Source organism: Anabas testudineus, chromosome 17, assembly GCF_900324465.2.
Source record: "Anabas testudineus chromosome 17, fAnaTes1.2, whole genome shotgun sequence".
Classification (NCBI taxonomy): domain Eukaryota; kingdom Metazoa; phylum Chordata; class Actinopteri; order Anabantiformes; family Anabantidae; genus Anabas; species Anabas testudineus.
Genome location: NC_046626.1, coordinates 5,654,457 through 5,673,785, shown reverse-complemented (window position 1 = coordinate 5,673,785; position 19,329 = coordinate 5,654,457). Strand labels below are relative to the sequence as shown.

General features: G+C 39.0%; 2 protein-coding genes across 2 annotated transcripts; one reads left to right on the top strand and one right to left on the bottom strand.

The window, feature by feature from the left end:
* The first annotated feature begins 4,116 nt into the window (after nucleotides 1–4,116).
* On the top strand, nucleotides 4,117–9,499 carry LOC113171978 (xin actin-binding repeat-containing protein 1-like). The gene is given in 6 exon segments (XM_026374733.2): nucleotides 4,117–4,212; nucleotides 4,296–5,276; nucleotides 5,365–5,425; nucleotides 5,470–5,800; nucleotides 5,802–8,940; nucleotides 8,942–9,499. Coding segments are annotated over 6 exon segments (5,166 nt in total).
* A 1,193-nt stretch (nucleotides 9,500–10,692) lies between these two features.
* LOC113172269 (solute carrier family 22 member 13-like) lies at nucleotides 10,693–15,210 on the bottom strand. The gene is made up of 10 exons (XM_026375162.1): nucleotides 14,836–15,210; nucleotides 14,658–14,761; nucleotides 14,009–14,163; nucleotides 13,617–13,785; nucleotides 13,409–13,529; nucleotides 12,342–12,436; nucleotides 11,652–11,866; nucleotides 11,441–11,549; nucleotides 11,150–11,356; nucleotides 10,693–10,827 (listed from the first exon to the last, which is right to left on the bottom strand). The coding sequence occupies exons 1-10, from the start codon at nucleotides 15,208–15,210 to the stop codon at nucleotides 10,770–10,772; spliced, it is 1,608 nt and encodes a 535-aa protein (XP_026230947.1). The 3' UTR covers nucleotides 10,693–10,769.
* Nucleotides 15,211–19,329: the final 4,119 nt, after the last annotated feature.

Below are 19,329 nucleotides of genomic sequence, written 5' to 3'. Positions count from 1 at the left end.
TGCAATCCCAAAAGTACATGTTTAAAAATCGATATGGTGCCAATTGAGCAAATGCAGCCATTAGTATAACAGAGGTGACTGGAATTTTGTTGTTTGCACTGAAACCAGAGTCTACAGCTGTACAATCATGCTATCGTGTTCACAATGACAGCAAGCTTAAGTTCACCGTCTTAATGGCTTAACGCCTGCTAATTATCACTAAACATAAAGTACAGCTGAGTACGATGGGAATGTTGTTAGTTTTGTAGATACTTGGTCAAAGAACAAAAGGAAATATAAATATACCTTGGCACTAGTTAAAAAGTTTTGGGACCACCAAAATTCTTAGAACTGATCCAGTCAAAAAAAATAATAATAATAATTGCCAAACTTTTCCAGGTTAACTAAGAAATGGCTAATGGGGGTAAAACTCATCAAGACCAAATGTCTCAAAACCTTCACTCGCACCTAAACCTAAACTATCTAAATGCCTTTTGAAGGCAAGTGACTAAATATATTTTTGATCAATTTTGGTGAACTGCCCCTTTTAAGGTTGTTTTACTTTGGTAGAGCACGTTCAGTTTTTGAGAATGCACACCTCCACAGAAGTTCATGAGTAGGCAGCCTGCCAGCATTCAGGATTCTTCTCAGCTGTTAGGTCAATTATTGTAAACAGGCTACACGACCTCTTACAAGGGGACATGGAAAACAGCAATGACCCGTGTCTGTTTGTTGGCATGTTAAGTTACACTTACTACTTATGAGTAAAGGTGTATTCGGCTGTACATTTTGCTGGTTTGACTCTTTTTGAACTCCTGTTGTGGTGCACACACAAAAAAAATGGTTTAATTCAATCCAAGAGAAATATATTAGTTATCAGTGGCAAAGTGATAGAAAGAAAATAATTATTGCATAGTACAAGAATATTAGGCAGGTCTCAATCTGGGAAAGTAATACGGCCTTTAATCTCTCAGGAAAAACAGCATCTGTCAAAGTTTTTGTGTTATAACTGCAACAATTTTGGGACAGTTAGAGTTCATTTGTGTATATCTGAATTATTTCAGTAGTGCAGTCAGAGCCTAAACTCTTTGGTTATGTTTGACAGAACTACTACACACAGTGGAGAGAAGAAATCATTGCACTGCCTTAGGCTGGTCGATAAAGGACTTTGATAATTAAAAAATTTACCTAAACCAATGGTAGAATGTGTTATTAAGGTATTTGTGTAAGTGTTAAAGGATTTCTTAGATTTCTCAGTCAGGTGTACATAAAATTCACCAAATAATCACACAGACTTAATTTTTCACCAATCGCACGAGTAAAATGTGAAGTTGGACAAACTAAGGCTCAATTTATACTTTTCAATTTCAGTGTACCGTATTTTCTGCACTATAAGGCGCACCGCATTATAAGGCGCATAGAATAGACGCTACAGTAGAGGCTGGCGTTACGTTATGCAACATTAGATAGAGGGAATGTCAACAAAACAGTCAGATAGGTCGGTCAAACTTTATTAATAGATTACAAACCAGCGTTCTGACAACTCCGTTCACTCCCAAAATGAATAAACAGCTGTTTTATTATTTTCCCAAGGTAAAGTCAGTGATGTAGAATTTTCGCTGCTCTGGCCGTGTCATGCCTTTCAGTTCAAGTGATAAATGAATAACAATAAGTTGTGACAAAGGCAGCTAAAAAGTATTATAGTATTGTTCTTAAAAATTTTATCAGAGTGAGAGTTGTGTATTTTAGTTGATCTTTGTTAAGATAATTAATTGCAGAGTGAGTGCTCTTTCCACTCTCTGTTCAATAGAACAGCTTTGACGTATTTTCTCCGTCGGTAAATTAAACTAGTTTAGTTTCCACAGTAAAACGAACTGGTTCATGTTTATGCCGAGTGTGATTTATATGTTTGTGCCTTGGAAAGCATTTGTCTTTGTAAGTATTAACATGTTTATTGTCATTAGAAGTATGTTAGTTGTTAAATGTTACATGTGATAAATTACGTGTGTGTGTTGTTGTAATTAGCTTCATTCAAGTCAAGCTAGCGTGTGCGAGTGTAACATATCAAATGTGTAACGATGTGTATTATTTGTTTCTTTCTGTTTCTTTCGGTTACATAAAGAAAAGATAGAATAAAGTGTAGTTGAGAGCATTGTACTCCTCAGTTCACAACTCCAGTAAAGACAAGAAACCGCACCATTGATTCATTAATGTTAAATTCTCTGCTGGTCTGTTCCCGTGTTCTACTGCGTGACTGATCGACTTGAGTTTAAACTCTGCATGGTAAGCGTGTCTCTTAATAGGAGCTATTTTGGGGTTTTTGCACAAACACACAAATGGAAATGAAATGGCACGCTTCGCGCAGTCATATATCCCAGCATGCACCGCGCGCTACTTCTTCTACGAGGGAAAATTGAGTTGGCGGCTGTTTACCGTAGTTGCGAGACCTGTTGCGGCTCAATATTGATCCATATATATAAGGCGCACCAGATTATAAGGCGCACTGTCGGCTTTTGAGAAAATTGAAGGCTCTTAGGTGCACCTTATTTTAACCTATTTTAGTGCGGAAAATACGTTAGACACTCAAGTGAGTCTTGTGGCACATTTGACTTGAAAGAGTAAAAAAAAGACAAGAGATGGTTGGACTGTGCTTATGTATCAAGAGAAAGAAAACAAAGAAAAAAGGGTTGATATGGTTGATTGCATCTCTTCTCCCATTTACTGTATAAGCGCACTGTAAACGTTTCAAGTGTGATTCCTGTGATGAACTGAGCCTCTTCTCAATGTGGTCCTCATGCATCCTGCAGTAGTGTCACACTTCTGCCAGCTTCATGTCTCCTCCTCCATCATCATCATCATCATCATCATCATCATCTACCTTCTCCTCCTCTCTTTGGCAGTAGTGGTTTCTTGGAATTGACTACAATGCAGCTGTGCAATACCATTCATTTCTGTCCTTTGTTGCCGCCTGTATTTGACTTAACTGATGCTGAGCTGCCCAAATCCAATGAGTTTAACATCATCAGGGATTTCCGACTCCTCCACACCAGATGCCTGGAGGAGAAGAGCAACAAGACTTTAATGTATGATCCAATAACTGACCTGGGAACCTGGGAAATCTGTATTTTACACATCAATAGACAGAAACCACTGTACTGCATCATAAACATTTATGCTAATGTACTCACCAGTTTAAAGGTCAAATTTTTGTTACTATGAGGATCATCAACAATCTTCTGCAAATTGGCAGCAACTACACAGGAGATGAAATAAAGGGAGGGAACCACTTCAGATGACGTTTGTGAAAACAATAATGCTAATAATGATGATGGGACCACTAGAATTGGCTGCAGTAGGATCCTACAACAGCAACAGTAAATGGGTTAACACAGTAACTCTGCTTAGAATAGACAACAGGGAGTTAAGAATGTTTTACTCTCCCCTCCACTGGTAGTTTTGGTCACTTGAAGTCAAATTACTACTTTTTACTACGTCCTTGTTAAAGTCATCACAACATGCATAAGAGTACCCAGAGACAAGTCTACAGTACATCATCGTGATTAAGACAGGGCCAGAGGATTTGGCTGAACAAAACTTTTAAATCCAAACTAACAAAAACTGATACAGTTGACAAGAAAGACACAGCCTGGGATAATGAACTCTCTCCATACAGTATTTGTTTTAACCTGAGCATGTGAAGGACTGCCTGTTTGAGTGGGAGCCTGCGGTGGAACATCCTCTCCTGAGTGTCCCACATTCGCAGGTCTCTCTGGTGCAGCACCGGGTGGTTGCAAATGTCCTGCGGAGCCATCTGCTGGTGGGAAAAGCTAAGACACACAAGTTTGCAAATACAGTAAATCAAAGCACGCTACAGTTTTGACTTAAACACAAAAGACAGCCATACAGACTCCTCTGTCAAGACATGACATTAGTATCAAGATTTTCAGATCATGTCCACTACAAACAGACTCACCTCGATATTCTGGGAGCCGTCCTTCACTCTGGGTGACTGCAGAATGGCCTCAAAAAATGCAAAGTCAAGTGTAGGTACTGACACCACCTGCTGGCTAAAGGGGTTCCTTGAGCAATACAGTAAAGTTTTTAAGTAAGCAAATGATACTTTTGGAGAATGCAGGCATGCACAGTCTCACCCGCAGACCTGCCACAGCAGCTTTGCCCTCCTCACTCTCCTCATCCAGCTCATCATCGCTCCACTCCCATCCACCATCCTCTGTCTTGTGGAGACGCCCGCTTGGCATGCACCTACAGCAATCTATTAAAAAGACCAAAAAAAAAAAAAAAACAATGTGGAAAAGAGTTCTTTAAGAGTGTCAACTTGGCTGTTTGAGACCCAGCCATTAGATTCTTTAAATAAATCAATGACAGAAGAAGGTGAACTGGTGGAGGCAGTGCTGAAAGAACCCATTCAGCCAGGGGATGTGAGTGGGGCTCGACTGCTTTTTGAATCTAGACCATTGAGTGACTTGGGACGCTGCAACTCTATAGAGGATCATAGCCTCCTGAAGCTGAGATCTGAGCTCCAGGAACAGAAAGCAGATGTCCAGAAGACTCTGAAACTCTTCCAGGCAGATCCTTGCTGTGCCATTAGAGACAACAGTGGCAATATGCAGGAGATTAAATCCATCTGCAGGGAGGAGATAAACAGTAGCAATGTCAGCACTGCCCGTTGGCTTTTTGAAACCCAGCCTTTGGATCTGATTAATAAGGGAACTGATAAAGTGAAAATCATTCGGGGTATATCGTTGGAAGAAGGGCACAGAGAAGGAGTTGATCGAAAGAGGTGGATGTTTGAAACTCAGCCATTTGACACAATACAAGAGGTCGCCGGTGTAGGGACCTTTGAAGGAATGGTTGACGATTGCAAAGGAGAGGCTGATGTTGTCAACAAAAGGAAACAGTTTGAAACGCAGCCTTTGGCAACGCTGAAAGGAGACGCAACAGAAAGCTCTTTGGCAAAAGAAGAAATAATTGGTGGTGATGTCAAGACTTCTCTGTGGATGTTTGAAATGCAACCAATGGACACTCTTAGTGACAGCTATGAAGTTGGACACCTGAAGAAAATTACCCTCACAGCTGATGAGCAGGGAGGAAAACAAAGCAAAAAACAGTGGTTTCAAAAGAACACCTCAATCAAACAACAAGAGGTTGAAAAGGGTGATGTTAAGGGATTCAAACATCTTTTTGAAACAATTCCTTTGAGCAAAATTGCACATTCTGATGAGGAGGTTATTGAAAAGGAAAAAGCTATTGCAGCTGGAAGCTTCAAGGATAACCAAGCAATGTTTGAGACAACTCCTCTAACTCTCTCAAGAAGCCATTGACAACACTAATGTCAAATCCATTACTTGGCTTTTTGAATCACAGCCTCTAGACAGCGTCAAAGATGGCGAGGAGTACAATTTAAAGCTGTACATGATTCTGTCAAGTCAGAGTTTGGCGTTCAAACAGTCAAACATCTTTTTGAAACAGAAGCCTTAGATAGAATAAGAAGGGAATCAATCACAGAACAAGATGTAAAATGTGTCAGCCAGGTCAACTTTCAGTCAGGAGATGTCTCAAGAGTCAAGGAACTTTTTGAATCCCAGTCACTTGATGAAATTGGACCAGAAATGTTAAAATCCGCTGGACAGAACCAGGATGAACACATCGAAAAAGGCTCAGTGCATAAATTCACTTGGATGTTTGAGAACTGTCCTATGAACTTGATCAATAAGGACGACAATGAAGCAAACAAGCAAAGTATCAGTAACGGTGAAAGTGGTGATGTCCAGAACAAAAAGTTTGACTTTGAAACCTCATCAAATCATCAAAATCCAAAATGAACCCCTTGAGCAAAAGCTGGTGCCTGTAGAACAACCAGTGAGCAATGTTGACGTAAAGTCAAGCACCATGATGTTTGAGTCGCTGCCACTTTATGCCATCAGAGACAAAGACGGGCAGTTTCATGAAGTGACAACAGTGAAAAAAGAGGAGGTAATGAGTGGTGATGTTAGGGGTGCAAGATGGATGTTTGAGACAAAGCCCCTTGATTCCATCAAGGCTGAGAACGAAGTTTATGTGATCAGAGCAGTCACCCAAGAAGACGTCAAGAAAGGAGACGTCAAATCAGCCAGATGGAAGTTTGAGACACAACCTTTGGACTCCTTTGCCAGCCAGGATGAGCCCTCTGTCAGGGTCACTGAAGACTTCGGAAGCAGCAATGTGCAGCTCAATAAACAGATATTTGAATCAGAGCGGGCATCCAACAAGTTTGTCCGAATGGTTAGCGTCACTGATGTCCAGCGGGGGGATGTCAGGACTTCCACCTGGCTTTTTGAGAATCAAGCTATTGGCAGTTTGACAGGGGACCCTCAGGAGCAAGGCCCAATAAAAACAGTCCATAGGGAAGACAGCCAGAAAGGAGATGTGAAACGCTGCACTTGGCTGTTTGAATCTCAGCCACTGGACAAGATCAAGGAACCTGAGGGAACCTCAAAGAAAAGTGTTGAGGACGAGATACCGAAAGCTGATGTAAAGTGCACTACCTGGCTCTTTGAGACCACCCCACTGGACAAAATCACGGCAAACAATGTTGCTGACACCCTGTCATATTTACACGAGATGTCTTTTGTTTATTCAAGTGGCATCATAATAGAAGCAAATGAGAGTAAAAATGTTAACATGGCAAAATATCTCCTTGAAAGCAATGAAACTGTGCAAATCCAGAAAGAGGAGGTTGTTGAGGGTAATATCAGGAACATCATGTTACAACTATTACTAAAACCATCCCTGAAACCCCAGGTTACTCTTCTTAGTGAGGTTGAGAAGGGTAATGTGAACACAACAGTAGTAGAACTTCCAGTTTACTCATCAACCACAACTATAAACCTTGAAAGGGGTCAAAGAATCCAAAACATAGCACAGATGATCAATGAATTGCTTGTGCAGGATAAGCACATGAAAAAAGGAATCATAATGCAAGAAACTGCAGGTGGACAAGCAGAGATGTCAGTTTACTCAATCATCTGCAATAATGAAACCAAAGCAGAGAGTCACATTATAGAGAGGGGAGATGTTAAGTCCTCCATTGGAAACCTGTTAGCTACTGCCAGCAGTCAGAGGACAGCAGCGTCATGTAGAGTGGGTCATAATGAAAAAGAAAATGTGAACTTGTACAAGAGTTGCATTGAGAAGGGAGATCTGCACTACCTGAAGAGTCTTCACACCGAGGTGTCAGGAGATGAAGTTGATCACAGCATGGCCAAGGAAGAGATTGAAATAGTTCAGGGGGATGTGAAGGAAGCAAAGAGAAATCTGTGCCAGCAGAAAGACTATGTAGAGCGAACAATTTCAGATGATCTCCCAGGGGATGTAAAGAACACCAAAAAGGTGTTCTCATCAGAGTGCTCTTTGACTGTTGATAGCTGTATTCCCAAAGAAGAGATAATCCCTGGGGATGTCTTATCAGCCAAGCAACAACTTGCAGTAAAGCAACCTATGGTTGTAGAAAAAGAGGAAATTGTGGCTGGGGACATCAAGGCAACAATGGAGTCATTAGAACGTGCAAAGCAACAAAGCATGTGTGTGGAGCGAGACATCATTACACCTGGAACAATCTATGACATGGACTTGTCAGCCCAAGGTCCTGAAATAGAAGAAAGCCAGGCACAAAAGGAGGTTATAATATCTGGAGACGTGAAAGCAGCTAAGAAGTCACTTGAAATGGCTAAGCAGCAAAGCTTGAACATGGAGCGTGAAGCGGTTGTTCCTGGAAAAATATACAACTTGAATGTCTCAACACAAGAGGAAAGTTCCTCAGGAGTGACACAATCAGCATGTTCCTCTTCCTCCAGATGCCAGCAAACCAGGACTTATCCAAAGGTCAGTGATGCAGTGAAAGATCAGGAAAGCCATGTTTCCTTTGAGGATTGTCAACAGAGTTCAGTCATAGTCAGCAATCGTGCACCAGAGTCACTGCCACCTTTTGTAGGTTATGAGTGTAATGGTCAGACAACTGATGATGAGACAGAAGACGTTATCAAAGGAGATGTGAAGGCAGCTATTTGGTCTCTGCAGAGTGCAGCAACAAAGCAGACGCTTCTAGATAAAGAAGATATAGTGAGGGGAAATGTTCAATTCGCTCTTCAATCTCTTGAGAAGTCTAGTGCAAATGTATCTAAAGGAGACTATAAAGCTGCAATGATATACAGAAACTCGGGTAGGGCTTGTTCAGGGAGGAGCAAGACTGTTCACAATCAGTGTGTTGTGGTGTCTATGCCTCCATCTGACACAAAATTGTCTCCTTCAATTTCAGTAACCTGTGAAGGACATCCAGCCCTAACAACACAGAGCCCCACACCCAACCCTGTAGTAAATGGAAACTCTCAATCATCCAGCCCCGAAACTCCACCTCCTCTCCCCCAAAAGAGTGGGAAACCACAGGATCAGAAGCCAGCTTTACCCCCAAAGCCACAATGGGTGAAATCTGTAGTTGTAGAAGATCCAAATATTACACTTACTCCTTCGCCTGAAGCTGCTTTCCACACAAAAGACAATGGAAAATGTACAATAGTTCCTCCAAAACAATGCAAGCAAATTCTTCTGCCCTCTGGTCAGCAAAGCACGATTCAGGGCAAAAACAGTAAAGAAACCTTACATGACACATACCACCAAAACGTTGTTGATGGAGCAGCACAAGACCCAGAGAATAGAAGTAAATTTCTACCAATGGCTTCAAAGAGTGAGGAAAGCAAAAAGGTACTCCTTACAGGGAGCAAATCAGACAAGAAAACAGAAATGGACAAAAATGTAATACAGAAAATAAATGCAGCTGAAGAACTACAAATGTGCATGAAGACAAATTCAGGAAGTGCAAAACATGAAATGAACATGTGCCTGTTGGCTACTCAACAGAATTTCGAAAGAAAAGAAAGTGAGACGTTGGACAAGAGTCCCTTTGTTGTCCGAGAAGGTAAAAGTAATGAATGACGTAGTTAGTGACCATAAACAAATTGATAAAGCCACCGCACAACAGCACGAATCAAACCCTGCACTTCATGAACACAGCACGACTGGAGTGCAAATGTCAAAGACCAACAGTCGGACGGATGGATGTTCAATAAAACTCAATGAAAAACAACAAACTTTTGAGGAGAAAGTTGTTCTTAGAGAAAAGAAATTAAAGGAGACAGAAGATGAGCGACGACAGAGGCTTTCTGTTCACAAGGAGGAGATCATGAAAGGAAATGTGGAGGCAGCCATGGAAATCTTTGACAATCTGAGAAAACGGGAGGAACTTAAAGGAATCCTGTGTCAGGTGCAAGAGATAGAGGAAGAAACCAGCAGTGTAGATGTCAGCTCCCTGAAGACATTATACGAGAACGTCCCCGCTTGGATGGTTACAACGGGTAGGACTGCTAAGCACAGTATAACGGATGAAAAGAAAGTTGAGGCAGAGGCACACGATGACGATCTAGAAAGCATCTCTTCAGTGGAGACTGCATATGAAGATTTGATGTGATGTGAATAATAAGCAGAGATGGAATCAATAAAGAACAGAAATCATATTAACATTTTTAAAGAAACATTTGATATTGTCTTCAACACAATCTGCAACATTCTGTAAATGTAATTTGTTCAGTAAACATGTCTTCATATCAGAACTGCAAAATCAACATGACACAAACATGGAGATAAACATAACATTTGCTTTGTAACTATACATCTTAAAGTGATTTTTTGATTTGATAGATTATGAATGATAACAGTTAGGAGTAATAACTAGGTGTAACTTGATTGAAATGTCTATTTGCATTCTACAGCTTAAAACTGTAAATATGATGACATGAAAATACTTTTTTTAATGTACTGATTGGCAAATGACCTACAGTAAAATTACAACTATAATGACCACCTCTGTTTGTGTGTTTTATTTATTCTTCGTTGCAGAATGCCTTTATATGATAGTAGTAGAGAGGCAGACAGGAAGTGAGGGAGAGGAGAGCAGGGCATGACATGCAGCAAAGATCCTCAGCCGGAATCAAACCTGGGAAGCTACGTTTAAATGGCATGGACTGTAACCATCTGGCTACCAAGGCGCTGCATTAATTTCAAACTCAGTAGGTTAAAGTAGAAAGTTTTCCTGTGTTCGTCTAAAATCTATGTTTAAAGCAGATGTTTTGTGACTAACTAGTTTGGAAGTTGGTCCTGGTCCAACAGACTGCACACAACAGGAACTTTATTAGTTGAAAATATATTTTTAGTATTTTCAAATCGTATCTTTTAACATGCCTGGAGGGAAACGCATAATGTATTTGACAATTTAATAATTATAACTAGCACAGTTAGTTATCAGTTACACTGATCAGTTACACTGATAACTAACTGTTACACTGATGACCATTAGGGAGCAGTAAATTAAAATGCATCATCACTAAGAGCTGCTGAGTTATTTAATATTAATTTCATCAGCTAAAACACTGCACTGCACTATAGGACGTGAGAGAAATGAATACATACCAGATAAGTTTGTTGCACAACAAAGAGGATTAATAGACAGTTAGACATATAGTTACAATTTCATATTTTTAAGTTAGTGGATAAAAAACATGTACAGTAGTTCATTATTTCGTACTTCATCACATGTGGGCTACAAACAAATCATGAGGAAATAAAGGAAACAGTAGAAAATCTTTTTATGTACAAACCAACAAATGCTTTTGGTCAGTTTATATGTTATTGAGTTTTAACTTATGCAATGTTTGAAGGAATTGATTCCATTTTTAAAAAGTCTACAGCTTGGTTGTTTTCAGATCTGGACGGCTTGGTGTGTGTGTGGAGGTTCCATTTCTAAAAAGACAAAAGAGAGAGGATTGATATCAGGAATAAAGTGATTTAATGTCTCTATTTGAACTCCACTCTCAGATTTTCAGTCTTCTATAAATAAAAATACTAATAATTTAATAGATATTTAGTTGGTTTTTGATCATTTTAATTATTAACTTATATAACAAAAGTTGTGGTAAATACTTATGAAACAGAGATTATGAGATTTATCTGAATCACTCTGCTTGCACTAACATTTATTTTTGGTGCACCTCTATTAAGGATGTCAGCTTCTCTAATTACACATACAGTTTACATAATGATGGAACATATTTGCCACAGTTACCTTTTATTCACGGCCTCTTCAGTTGAATCTGGCAGCTCTGTTCTCCTGGTCTCAGGAAGAAGGAAGCTAAGAGCTCCACCGACTATTGTAATGCTGCCAAAGATGGTGATGGGTATAACCCAGTGGTACATGGCCAGGATGTTTAGCAGTGGAGCCACTAATGCACCTGATCTTCCTAATAAGGCTCCTAAAGCTGTTGCTGTTTGTCTGGAAGAGCAAGGTCAACTATTATAACAATAACAGTTTCACATTTAATTAATCCTTTTTTGCAATAAGCATGTGGACACCTACCTAACAGATGTTGGAAACAACTCCTGGATAAACACATTACATACAGATGAAGCAGAAGTCAGGAAAAAACGTGCTACGACAGCTAAGGATGTAGCACCCATGCCGTAACCTGAAAAAAACGAAAGATAGAAAAACAAAATTTCACAACCACGCAAAAACAAGGCGGAAAACATAATAATTCCATTTTGACAAACTGTACCATGGCCATTACCTCCAGGAACAGCAAGAATAAGCATGCTAAAGAGTCCTCCAGACAGAAGTGTTGTTGTGAGTAATATTTTTCTTCCCAAAACCTCCAACAACCATATGCAAAGTACATGTGCTGGTATTTCAATAGCACCAAACAAGAGCTGTGTCAGGAAGATGTTCAAACCTATGTTTTCTATGTTAAAGTACAAGCCTAACATGGAAAGGTTCAGAGAAAACCTATGTTTGAAGACAAAAAAGACAGAGGAAGGATACTGACATTATATAACACGCATAAACATACAAGCATCTGTTGTTCTAGATAGGTTTATGGAATTGCTCCTGATTTTTCTCAAGCATCAAATCACCAGATATTGCACCTCCAGTGAATGTCTGATCTGTGTCTGGAAACTGGAGCATGCAGAGGAAACTCAGGATGGAAATGGCCAAACAACCAACAAATTCACACATTCACTTTTACAGGGACGATTACTGCAGGCAGCATGCATGTTAGGATAATAATACTCTAAATTGCCAATAACCATAAATAATAAAACAAATGGGTAGGTGACTAAAATGCTGCTTAGTACCCAGGGAAACTATTGAGTTGGTGGTGATGCTATGTGGGTTCTTCATTACTAGTAGTCCCATGTGCTATATATGTATAGAAGTGTTTTCAACATTGGATAATGAAAAGTAAAAAGATATTACTCACCATGCCAGTGTCATGATCAAGAAATATTTGATCAGTACTGATGATCTGAGAATAACTTTGATTCCTCCTTTGTTTTTAACATCTTTCACGACAATCTGTAACAAATATGTATTAGTGAAATGTTTAGAAGTTGTTTTGAACAATACTCTTTTTGATAATAAGTCATATTTGTAGTTTACTGAGATTGTAAATCAGTGTAGGTCATTTATAATCCTGGGTAAAAATATTGTTTGTTAAACCTTATTTCAGAATTCTAGCTACATACCTGTGATAATCAGTTTAACTGGAAGAAAGTTAACTAACTACTACGGCTGCCAGAATAACTCACAGAAAAAATAACAGTCAGAAAATGAAAGCTGATTAATCCTACTCCATGTGACGCCCCTCGACCTGGCAGCTTGGCTCCAGGAATGGAACATTTCCATTTAAAAAACAGTCAGCTGGACTCATTACATGTGTCTGCGATTGAGGCAGTAAGAAATTTTCAAAACATCAGAATAATCCGAGCATGAAATATCAACTGAAAGCAAAGCATTCAGCTACGAACCCTGAAGTCTGAAGTAGCACAAGCGCAGTGCTAATATTTTTAAATGCTTTCACAAATGTATATATGTGTTTAATTTAGCATAATTAACCACAGAGCATGTCAATTATTTGATACATCTTTTTAAATCACTTGACAGCCTTAGTAACTACACATCTTTCAAAAGGTTTATAGGACAGGCTCTCAGTGGTCTGATGCTCCAACAACTAGCATAAATGAGAACCATGTAAAGTTGTATGTTCTTATTATCTCTGCATTTAAGACATTGAACATCAACTAACATGGGCTTGTTGCACTAACATTTTGGTTTTCTGTGAGCTTACATACTTAATATACTGTATGTGTCTGTATTTTATTATAACATAACAGAGCAGTATAGAACACAGTAATTGGATATAATTAATCTAGTTTTAAGAGAATTGTGTTATCATTCTAGCATAGAGGTGTGTGCTTTGTGAATGTGTCTGACCGACCCTGTAAAATGGATAAATAAATAAAAAAAAAAAAGGTGAAAAGTCAGAACCTTTTCCAGCAGAGAGTCTGGAACGGTGCATTTATTAACGGCTGCCACCTTGACAATCAGCTGTTTAGCCTCTTCTGTTCTTCCTCTGCTTAACAACCATCTGGCTGACTCTGGAATAAACCTAACGGAAACAAAGAATGTGACAGCTCATAGAATCGATAATTCACCAATAAAATAACCAATGGAAATAAAAAGACTTAATGCATACCATATGTAAAGAAGAGCAACTACTGATGGAGCTGCTGTAATTAGTTGGGCTAGCCTCCAGTTTCGAACTGCATATATCACCCCAGCCACGATGCACTGCCCAATTGCAGCACAGAGCTGAGTTAAACATGCTCCCCATGATCTTTTGGATGGCCCAATCCATTCAGTGCCTGCAATCAGAACATTTGATTATGTGTAACGTTTCTGTTTTTCTCCAGTTTGGATAATTTTTCAGCAAACAAAAAAATTGCAGTTTGTACTCAATGACTTTAACTGTCCACACCTGATGTTTTTGATAAAATCGATGGTGCATGTGGACTATTGCAAAGAAAATACCATCTTTAACAGTACATACTGTAAATGGTGCAGAACAACTGAGCTTGTAGTACATACATAGTATAATAGAGTTGACCAGATAAGCTCCAGATCCAAAACCCACCATGAACTGGGAAGCTAAATATAAGTAGACGTTGGGACAGAACGCTGTTGTTACAATAAAAATCGGCGATATAACTGCTGAAATTTGAATTGCTCGTTTGCGACCGAATCTGCAACAGAAAGAGACATGTTCAATTACACAGTGTAAGAAAAGTGGTAAAACAAAGAGAAAGACACAAACAGCTTCATTTATTAAACACATGGGGAACTGCATGGTAGATTTATGTTCTCACAGTGTGTTCTTTGTTCTTATATAGAGAAAGTATGAAACATATCTACCCAATACAATAGCCTATGAAATTCTGGTCACCAGTCCCCATCCTAACTGTTTATTTTAGGGTAACTGTTTAGATTAAATGTTATATCTATGGATTATCAGAGGTGTCAAAGTTAGCATTTAGCAGTTAGAGTCAGTCATGTTCATCTAGAATGATTAAATATTTGGTCTGTATTGTTGTCTTTTTCATGTTTAAAGACTTGTTTGATACTATGAAGTTAGTTTATTGTTGATTAGACTTTAAAATAAAAAAACACACACACACATACACACAAACACACACAAACTTATGAGAAGAACAGAGTTTGGTAAAACATGCAGACTTACGATTCAGCAAAAGGTCCCAGTAAGAGAGAACCAACAAGCGCACCGGCCACAAACACTGCTTGTATCATCTCCACCCATGATGCCTTGTCACAGACTAGATCAAACTGTTTAAACAAATAAAGAACATGTAGAATAAAGGACGAATTTCATGAAGGCAATTTGTCCACTTGCCACTTACATCAGTCACTATGGTGGCTGTGTACATGGTGTTGTAGTACTCCCATCCATTCTGGCACAATGTGGTCTCATTGAGTCCGTACTCCCTGATGTCACTGATGTTCCAGTCCACAGGCACAAACATCCGACACTTGCTGAAGGTCCCATCCTCCTCCCGGGGCAGAGTTAGGTTCAGCTGCTCATCTGTGGTCAGGTTAGGATCAGTCCTGAGGATCCAGTCTGTGTTGCAGTGTCGCTCTGGATCCGACTGGATAAAAAGAAAACTGGCCATAACAAAAGACTGAAAGACATTTGGGAAACAAAGTGCAAAAAGAATAAGTTGCTGAAATAATCCAAATTCTCCAATGCTCCTAAGGATCTCTCCAAAATCAGCCATGTTAATGATGGTTATCTTGCTTTGTGTATTATGGCACTGAAAAACAACTGCACCACAGATTTATACAATGTTCATTACTGTTTAACCCAAACAAATTATAGTTTAGTGACCAGATGACTGTTCTGTTCAACCTTCATCTGAAGTGCACTAAAACTTTATTACACTCTCAAGGCTGGTGAAGAATGATTTGCTTTTATCTTCTGAATGAACGTTGTCTTGTAATCTTTGACTCCTTTCAAGCTAAATTATGAGATGTACTTAGATGTAATAATTTATTTAATTCCATATTTGGCCAGCAGTACTCTCCATTCCTAGAGTGCAGGTTTACTTGTGGTTCCTAGAGTTTCCAAATGTAGAGTGGGAGGCAGAGTCTTAAGCTATCAAGCTCCTCTCCTGTGAAACAAGCTCCCAGTTCAGGTTCAGGAGGCAGACACCCTCTCTACATTCAAGACTAAAGTGTGTTTCTTAGTTATAGAAAACAATTAAAACATGTCATCACTGAAAAAACAGTATTTTACTTTCACATTAATGTATGCAAATATGGAAATTAGCAGAATTTGAGCTGCTTGACAGACTGTTTACATTTAAAAAAAAGCAGCTTCTCTTAGCACACAACAATGGAAGAGCTGCTGGTTATATACAGTGGCAAGAAAAAGTGTGTGAAACATTAAAAATTTTGTGGATTTCTGCATTAATTTGTCATAATCATGATCGGATTTTCTTTTAACTCAAAAAACTAATAAAAATAATAAAATTTTAAAAACTCATGTTTCATGTTTTTATAGAGAACAACTATAAAAACCTAATACTGCTGTGGATCAGACCTGCACATGGTTCCAGAGACATTTTAGCCCATTCTTCCTGCAGAACTGTTTTAGCTCTGTTATATTCTTTGGACATCTCATGTGTGTAGCTCTCTTAAAGTTGTTCCATAGCATCTCTATCTGGTTGAGGTCTGGGCTCGGACTTGACCCCTCCAAAAGTAGATTTTGTTTTTCTGTAAAGAATTCTGTTGTGTGTTTTGGGTCATTGTCCTGTAGCATCACTCAGCTTCTAACTGGCGTAACAGACATTACATCACATTATGCTGAAGATAATGTGAGAACCCCAGGGTGAGTGGTTCCTCCTGGCTACTTGCCGTGGTGTCCTTGGACAAGACACCAAAACCCCGTACTAGCACCAACATATACTGTCTGGCAGCTGTTCAACCACAATTTCCCCAAGGGGATCAATAAAGTATTGATTATTATTATTATTCATCTTCCCCAATCACTGCAAGCTGGCCAGGCCCTGATGCAGCAAAGCAGGTTTTCATGATGATATGCTGTGCCCCTTTTTACGCCAAATGTAGTGATGTGTGTTCTTTTCAAATGGTTCAATATAGTTTCATCAGTCCACAAAACATTTTATACTGCTGTGGAGTGTCAGTGTACTCTTAGGCAAACTTCAGTCGTATTCTTCATGTGTGGAGTAAACTCAAGAAGTATGCAAGTTTTTCTTGTCACTGTAAGTGCTGAAGAAAAACAGTAATAGTCCATGAGCTCCATGTAAAAAACTTGTAAATTTTATCTTATCTTTTTACAGTTTCTATTAATGTTCAACGTGTCTACATCATATTTAAGCCTGATTTCATTTAACTAGGCATCACCTAAAGTGCCCTAAAAGCCTTATAGTTCTCTGAAGTATCTGCTGTTTCGAAAAAAATATGTAGCATATTTTTATTGTCACCAGAACTGAACTTCACGTGTTTTTTAAAACGCTTATCTTGACTCTATTCCTACAAATCGACAGTGTGACATTTGTAAAAAAAAAAAAAAAAAAAAACTTCCTAATCACATTTGATGGGACAAGAGTTACTCTGCCTCCCTTTTTCAACACTTCTTTCACAGCAACCTGTAAAGCACAGAAGGTGGACATCAGGCATATGTCAGCAAATCATACAACTCAACAATGATTAACTCTGGTACATCGGTATGCTATTGTTGTTATTGTTATTGCTATTCATTTATAATTGTTTGGAGTTATTCTGTCATTAAAATCCATTACAATGAAAATGTAATGATTGGAATTGTATTTCTCAAATGTTGCAGATGAGATGAGTCAAGCTCTCTCTGACACAGTAATTTATACAGCATGTATATGCTATGTTCTATTCTTGGTACGGTGTGTAAAAAGACATGAATGATCAACTTCTTTTCCAGTCAGAGAATCTTGAAAGAGGGAATGTTAATGGCTGCCACTTTGGTGACCACCTGTAACCACCTAGCTGATTTTGGAATAAACCTGAAAAATAAGAAACATAGAAAAGTGACACTATTGAATTCTCATTATACAATAACATATAATAATAGGGTAGAAAATACTTAATGAACACCACACCATGTGTAGGTAATAACCACTGTATGTGGAGCAGCTTTGACTAGTTGAGCCAGTTTCCAGTCTCTGGTGATGTATCATACCAGCAAGGACACACTGTCTGGACCGGGAAGTAGACGTTGGGACAGAATCCACTTGTTATGCTCAATATGAGCATCGCAATGAAATGAAATCTGAGCTGCTTGTTTACAACTAAACATGAGAATAATAAAAACTACAATATGTAGGACAGCTTTCTGTATTCCTTTTTTGTAAGGAATATGGATGAAATCAATGGAAGACAACATAGCATAATGATGACCTATAGTGCACATGCGATTCAGGAAAAGGTCCAAATACGAGACATGAGCAACAACAGCGCCAGTCATGAAGAGAGTTTATGCCACTTTGATCAAATAAGCCTGGTCACAAACTGCATCTACTTCAACCTCAAATGGCAAAAACACAATGGTGAATAAACAAGACATATATAAAGACCCATTCATATTTGTATTACAAAGAATGTGATGTAGGCTTTACTTACATCAGTGACTATGGCGGCTTCAAATATTATGTTGTAGTACACCCATCCATTCTGGCACAATGTGGTCTCATTGAGTCTGTACTCTCTGATGGCACCAATGTGCCAGTTCACATCCTCGTCCCAGAGCAGAGTTAGGTTCAGCTGCTCAGCTGTGGTCAGGTTAGGATCAGTCCTGAGGAGCAGGCCTGTGTCACAGTGTTACTCTGGATCTGACTGGATAATTAATAAACCAGCAAAGTGGAAAGGAGGAATACAATTTAGGAAGAAAAGGGCAAAAAATGTGATCTTCTGATATATTAATGGAGGATCTCTCCGAATTCAGCCATGCTCAGGGAACTGACTCAGTTTAGAGGTGGCTCAGACATCACCATAATATGAACTGCCATACCAAATTCTGAATACTTTTCATTTCAGTTTTAGTTTTTAATACATTTTCAGAAGTGACTTCAATATTTTTTCACACATTGTGGATTATTCAGCCGATGGGCAAAAATAGCAGGTTTAAAACACACAAATAGACACAGTAGTATATGGATAAGTCACCCACAAACCTCAACAGCTAACTGACATAAAGCAATACCAGCCTATTTTCAGACTTATAAGTTGGACAGCTAGAGGCCACGGACCATAGTTTTAGAAGGATTCTTCTTAGGACCAGTTTATGGTGTGAAATGGTACAATATATTTAAACTTAGCTGACTCCGCTGCCAGCAGAGAACATCAAATCCTAACAGATTTGTTACACAATCAACAAGCAGCATGTTCTCTATCAGTGCTGTACTTTAACGGCAGTAAAGACGGACAAACTGAGACAGACTCATTAAAGGAGCAGTGGTGACGCAGCAGTCTCTAAAATACAACGCCATTCAATAAAAGCATTCCTCTCAACAACATGCACACACATAAAATACACCTATAAATCTGCAGTTTTCCACCTGGATATTGTGCTGCTGTGTTATTCCCATACTGAAAAGGAACATATAGATTAGATACATTAATTCTGACAATTATCCTTTAATCGCCACTAAGATAAGCAAAACGCGTATTAAGAAATGTATTGGAAATAGACAGTACAGTGGCTGAATGGATTCCATTCTCTGAGTCTGACTGGATAAAAAGACAACTGCAAAAGAAACACTGGCGTCAAAACATATGGGAACCCAAGAATGCTAACCTTCTGAACCAAACAGAAGTCTCTCTTAGTCTTGAAAATGTCTTAA